Genomic DNA, 6126 nt, shown 5'->3' with positions numbered 1-6126 from the left:
TGTAAGATAGAACGTGGGACTGAATTTTGTTATTTGTTTGCCAGGGAACACCTGTAAAAACCACCAGGAATGTGCCTCAGGCCAATCTAGTATTTTTTTTTGGTCTACTTTAACACTATTGTTTAATAATATTACACAATACTGGGAGCTTGCTTTAAGGTGATTTTCCCAACATTTAGAATACTGTATTTTTAAGGAATGGCTCGATTTTATAGCTGACAATATCAGAAGGAAATCTGCTGCTCTCTTGAAGACAGCGGGAAGTTTTCTTGCATAAGGAGAACTGGTTAGGACTCTCGACAGTGTTTCACAGCTTGTACAAAGTTATCCAACATATTAGAGCTCATCTTTTTCGTTATTCTTCTTCAGGAAAGAAGCAAGGATATTGAGGCTTTTCTGGAGCTCCTCCTTTTTTCCATCACTCATTTTGTTCTTCTCAATCAGTTTCGTGATTCGGACGACTTCATTAGCAGCAAACTCTTCTCCCTGCTCCAGTATCTTGCTCATAATTTTCAAGTATTGCTCAGCTGACTTCTTCTCAGTTTCTTTTGCTTTTTCTAAGCTTTGTTGCCCCTTTTTCAGGAGGGACTGCCGCTCTGACTTTTCGGTGGTACTCACAAACTTGCTGGCCAGCATGTCATACTCCTTCAGGCAGCCTGGCATCCCCAGATAGATACCACTACTCTTCAGCCAGCGCTGAATAGCCCCGGCTTTGATTTGGCCAGTGTAAGGTAAAGGATTGTCAAAGTCACCATCCCGAAACAAGTAAAAAATAGGGAACTTTTCCTTATCCATCTTGTACTTTTCGCCCAGGTCAGTGTTCAGTTTATCACCGTAATCTGTCAAGAGAAAACAAAACACAGAAAAACAGTATATTAAGCTAATGAAATAAAATATTTTAGGATCCTCTCATATTACAAACTGACAAATATTTGTCTCCAGAGTTTCAACAATTCCTAATAACCTCTTTGCCAGGAAATGCCATACACTGAAACAAAAACACTCCAGAAAATCATTTGGGCAAGGCAAGCCATCGTTAGGTTTTCCCAAGAAAAATATGAGATTCTAATGATGCTTTTCTTTGACTGTTAGCACAAAAGCTCTAGGAACAAACCCAGTTATCATTATGGGAAATTGTGTGGGTTTTTTTTTTCCTCCTTGTTTTGTTCTATGCTTTGATATTACAGTTAGATGGATTCTTTTTTCCTGGTCTATGTGCAGAGAGCACACCCTTGTGTTTTAGTTCTGACAGCATTCCAAGCAACGGGATGTTTTTACTTCTCACATAAATTCCATTTATTCTTGAGGACAAAAAACCATAACTCAAGGGATGTCAACCATGCTGCCTGGGTAAATCAACGTGTGCTTAGCAATGTCAGTGTGGTTCAACTTTCCAGTTAGGCAATTTCTGTGGGCTTAAATCCTTAATTCTACCTGCAAAGCAAGAACAAGTAAGGTGGCAGTGAGCCATTCCTCATTGCTTTCCCACTGAAGTCAACAACAAAACGCCAGCTTATGCCAGCCACAGTGCAACAACCGCTTCCTGAGCCTTATCAGCAGCAAATAGAGGGTTTGCTACAATTAATTAATCATATCGCTTTGATTTGTTTGACCAGGCTGATGGCTAAAACCCAGTTCTTGTGGGGTCTGTTCCCTGAAAACGGATGAAAAGGTTTATTTCAGGAACAAAAAAAAAAAAAAAAGGAAGGAAGAAAAGTGCTGTGAAGGAGGAGGGTGGCACCCACTGGAGCTGTGGGCTGCCTTGCTTCATTAACCAGCCGACAGCAGAGCGCAGCACTCCCACGCTCGCTGCAGGAGGTGACGGCGGAGCTCTGCTACCAGCCAGGGCAGGGCCACTCCATGTTTCGATCTGACAGCGCCGTGTCAATCTCGTCTCCCACTACCAGAATTACCTCAGAGCCTATTTTGAGCAGAAACTGCAGCGGGTTTGACTTTCTCGCCACCAACCTGTAGTGTACGAATCTGTTCAGAGCTCCTCACCTGATATCCCCACTTCAGCCACCAGAAGATCTTCACTGGAGCCTGAGCTCTCTGCCAGCTTTTTGAACTCATCTTGTTTCTCACCGTAAGGATATTGTGTATCAAATTTCACCAGGACAAACTTATGCTTCGGAATTACCTAAAATAATAAGAAAAAAAAAAAAAAGACAGAACTTAAAATTTCAGGTTTGAGCAATCTACAAGCCACCTAAGGTTGTTTTAGCTCTTTCATATTTTCCTGCACAACGAGTAGGTGCAGAGGGAGATGGAAATTTTTTAATTATAGCCTTTGAAAAGTGACTCACTGCATCGTGAGCGAAAACTGCATGTACGTATCCCTATAGCAGATGATAACGACGGTACACGATCGGTTCAGGGGGATTTGATAACGACTTTAATTATACATGATTTGCTTATTGTAAACCTGATCAGCACCTTGGAAGCAAGTCAGTGAAAAGACTTGCAGGGGGATGTTAGGAGGTTGGAGGACAAATCTAAGGCTGTTCTGAAGCGTCCCAGCACGAGAGCCGCAGCTCAGAGCAGAGGTATGGGCAGCAGCGGAAACGCTGCTCTGGTTCAGTACACAGCGTTGGTGTTTAATCGATTCCTCTCCACTTCTGCCTTTGCTTTTGAATTTAGCTCTGCTAAATGAGCTCGGGCGTGAATCTGCCACCTGCTTTGGGCTCTGTTCTCCCCCCAGGAGAAGACCTTGCAACATCTTTTTTTTCTAGTGAGCGCAACCGGCTCGCAGCGCAGGTCCCCGCCTACACAGCGCCCTGCGAGTGCTGCTCAAGCAGGGACGCAGCAGCTGCTTGCACCACTTCACGAGCCTCCAGCTCAGGGCCTGTTGATCTCACAGCTTATTTACTGTCCTTGTATGAAGCGAACGCAGCGTGTTACAGCTCTGACATTTCTGCTGGTCTCTTCAAGCTCCTCTTGCAGCACGCTGCCAATTACTTCAACTTCTCCTCCTAAGGAGCTAAGGGCTGTAGAACGCAGTAGCCTTAAAACACCAAAAAGGGTTTGTCACAGCAGAAAAATCAGGAGGGGGCTGGCGTGTGGCAAGAGCTATTTGCTCATGTCAGGGCAGTTTGTTCAGGGCAGCTGCTTTTTTAACCAGCTCAGCTGATCCTTGTCTCTCCTGCCCGTGTTGCTAAAGTGCCCGCACTGATCCTGCAATTCGATGGCTCCCTTTCGACAGGTTCCTCTCTGCCTCCCTACCACCCAGCTGTGCCATCCTTCCCAGCACTGGTCACTGCTGAATTAAAAACCCTTCCAGGCTTTTGGAAGACGCTTTCAAAGCGATTTTTTTGGGGAAAAAAAAATAAAGAATAAGGACAAAACCCCCAACCAAGCATGCAACCCTGACAGCAGCCATCTGCTCCGTCTGACCCTTCTGCTCCATCCACACAAACCCCAGGGACATGGCTCAGAGCGGGGACCACCTGAGGATCGCTTCGCCGTGCACGGGGGGCGCAGGGCAGGGACCGGGAGGCGGCGGCGCCGCTCTGCCCGCAAGGAGCAGAACCCCGCCGGGCCCCGAGCCCCGCACGGAGCCGCCGGCCGCGCTGAGGCCCCCGCGGCCCCGGCTCCACTTGGAGCGCGCCTATTGGCTGCCCACCTCCCCTGCCGCTCTCCCATTGGCTGCTCACCGCCACTGCCGCTCTCCCATTGGTTGATCCCGGATCCTCAGCCATCCCGCGAGCCCCGCGCCGCGCCGGCTCTACCCCGGCTGCCCCCTCTCCGCGCCCCCCGGTCCCCCACACCCCAACCCCGGCTCCTTCCCCCGGGCCCCCTACGGCAGCCCCGCGGTGCTCAGGGCAGGAGCGCGGCTCTCCCTGCACGGCCGCGCCCCCCGCATCCCCCCCGAGCTCCCCTCCTGCGGGCCCAGCAGCCCCCCGGCGGTACCTTGTAGAAGGTGAGCGAGTCGAGGGGCACGGAGCCCTTGGTGTGCAGGGCGCGGCTGCCGGGCAGCGCCAGGCCCAGCAGGCAGCCGAGGAGCAGGGAGCCGGCGGCGGCCGCCGCAGCCATGGCGGAGAGCGGAGGGAGTGGGGCGACGGTCACGTGGCCGTGCGGAGCGCCCGCCGCCGCCGCCGCCACCGGGGCCCGGCCCCCCCCCCCCGCCCCGGGCTGCGGGTGGCCGGAGGGGAGCAGGGACACGGGGGGAGGGGGTGGTTCAGGTGCATGCAGGCGGCTCTGAGCATCCCCGGGGGTCACAGCGCTTTGAGGGGAGCTCTAGGGCTTTCCTGTGCCCTCACCGAGAGGCAGGACATAAAGCAGAAAAAGCCTGAGCAGCAGCGACAGAGGAGCATGGCAAAGAGGAACCATGAAGACAAAGAGCCATCACCCCCCCTCCCTCGAGCAGGCAGCACTTCGAACCCCGACCACATGCAGAAAGCTGCGTTTTTCTCCCCCTGCTTTCTCTTTCTTCAGCCTAGGTAACTTGATTTTCCCCTTGCCCAGCACCAGAACATCTGGCTTCACCAAGAAGCTGACCGTGGAAAAGAGCATAGACAAGCACTATGGTTACATCCCGAGCATCCAGATGGAAAAATGAAAGAGGTAGCAAGACTGATTCGTAACGAAACTGACTTTTATATAAATTATAAACCCATCCAGTTTAAAGCAGATCGTTTGCAGTTGTGTCACTGAAGTCCGTAGAAGGCTGAGGCATACGTATCTTCTACAGTCATAAATTACAATGAATAATCAAGGAAGAGAAAGTTCAGATAAGGCTGCAGATACAACAAAAAAAAATCCCATTTGAGATTACTAACAGTTAAAATAACACCATGATTATCAATGATTGCAAAATATAAATGCAACTCTCGAACAGTTAAAATTGGTAAAAAGTACAAAAATGAGGGGGAACACAAACAGGCATTGTACATTTTCTTCCGTATGTAGACAAAGCAGGGTAAGAGATTTCTGACCTTCATCTACATTAGATACCAACTTAAAGCAAAGAGGTGAGGAAATCTGTAAAAGGATCGTGGCTCATGATCCCAGTAGTATAAAAGCAGTATTTTTTTCAGTCTGTAAACAGTAGTCTTGGTAGCTTTTTCTAAGTATGTTTTTCAATTCATCATCAAAACCAAACCAAAACAAACAAAAAACAAACCCCAAGAGTGGAAAAGGGTGAACAGCAGCAATGGTTGATAGCTTGAACTCCTTACCAAGTCCCAGGGGGACACATTCTGGAAGGGAAATGCTCTTTTGTAAGAAATATATAATATATTTAACTGTACACAATTTATAAGGAGAGAGAAATTCTCCCTCTCCCTCAAGCAAGCCCCCAAATAATCGGTACACAGTCATTTTTGCACCCCCACTGACTCCTCCCAGAGAGGAGTTACAGCTTGTGACGAGATGGCGTCTGGTTTATAAAACACTGAGTGACCCAAGTTGTATTTGACAAGTTTATCATTCACCTGTGGCCAGACCTGGAAACGGAACAGCAGGCAACGCACACAGTCAGCATTCCCCCATGCTGGTTGTGGATGGGCTGAGGGAGCAGCCACCAGAGCTGAGCCCTGCTGTCATCTCTTCTCAGGCTTCACTTCAGACAATGCACATCCCCTCCCTCACCTCCCCCCAGCAATTTCAGTTCTGCTTTTAAGGGAACTGATGCAGAAAACTTTTTTTTTTTTTTGAACAAGTTCTGCTTTCTGGCCCACAGGGTTTTAAAAGCTTGGTTTTATTAACCCTGCCTCACTTTTGTCGCTGTTCTTATTGATACAACTGATCGAGTTCAGCCTGTCGCAGCAGCAGTGCAAGGAAACTCCAGCAGAAGTCAGCCCCTGGACAAGGATGCTGTGTCAACTCTGCATTCAGTGCTGGTGTTTGCATGAAGCCCTACCTACGTTTGCACTGCCACAGGGAGGGGATAGGACAGGAACATCAGCAGTGGCAATTTGTCTCCTTTAACGAAAATGGGCAGTGCAGATTTCTGGCTCAGTGCTTCTCTGTGAATTGCATAATCTCAGCACGTACCCTACACATTTCAAAGCATCAGTGTCAGTCATCAGTCTTGCTTTAATTTAAGGAACACACCCTTCTTTCAAAAATGGTATTTCTATACAACGTATAAGACAGTTCAGTTTGTTCAGGAAAAGGATTACTCTA

The 6126-nt window shown here is 48.7% G+C and overlaps 1 protein-coding gene across 1 annotated transcript; it reads right to left on the bottom strand.

Annotated features, from left to right (window-relative positions):
• Window positions 1-92: 92 nt before the first annotated feature.
• Window positions 93-4049, bottom strand: ERP29 (endoplasmic reticulum protein 29). Its single transcript, XM_032199144.1, has 3 exons — window positions 3910-4049; window positions 2002-2140; window positions 93-839 (listed from the first exon to the last, which is right to left on the bottom strand). The coding sequence occupies exons 1-3, from the start codon at window positions 4030-4032 to the stop codon at window positions 337-339; spliced, it is 765 nt and encodes a 254-aa protein (XP_032055035.1). The 5' UTR covers window positions 4033-4049; the 3' UTR covers window positions 93-336.
• Window positions 4050-6126: the final 2077 nt, after the last annotated feature.

This window comes from Aythya fuligula, chromosome 17, assembly GCF_009819795.1.
Source record: "Aythya fuligula isolate bAytFul2 chromosome 17, bAytFul2.pri, whole genome shotgun sequence".
NCBI lineage: Eukaryota > Metazoa > Chordata > Aves > Anseriformes > Anatidae > Aythya > Aythya fuligula.
Note: the sequence above shows the minus strand (reverse complement) of the source record. Positions and strands in the feature narration are given on the sequence as shown.

Bases quoted from the DNA above. Each gene is read 5' to 3' on its own strand.
- ERP29 (XM_032199144.1), bottom strand. From the start codon at position 4,032: ATGGCTGCGGCGGCCGCCGCCGGCTCCCTGCTCCTCGGCTGCCTGCTG. The intron at 2,141-3,909 runs GTACCGCCGGGG...TTATTATTTTAG, and splicing joins ACTCGCTCACCTTCTACAAG to GTAATTCCGAAGCATAAGTT. The intron at 840-2,001 runs GTGAGGAGCTCT...TTCTCTTGACAG, and splicing joins GGCTGAAGTGGGGATATCAG to ATTACGGTGATAAACTGAAC.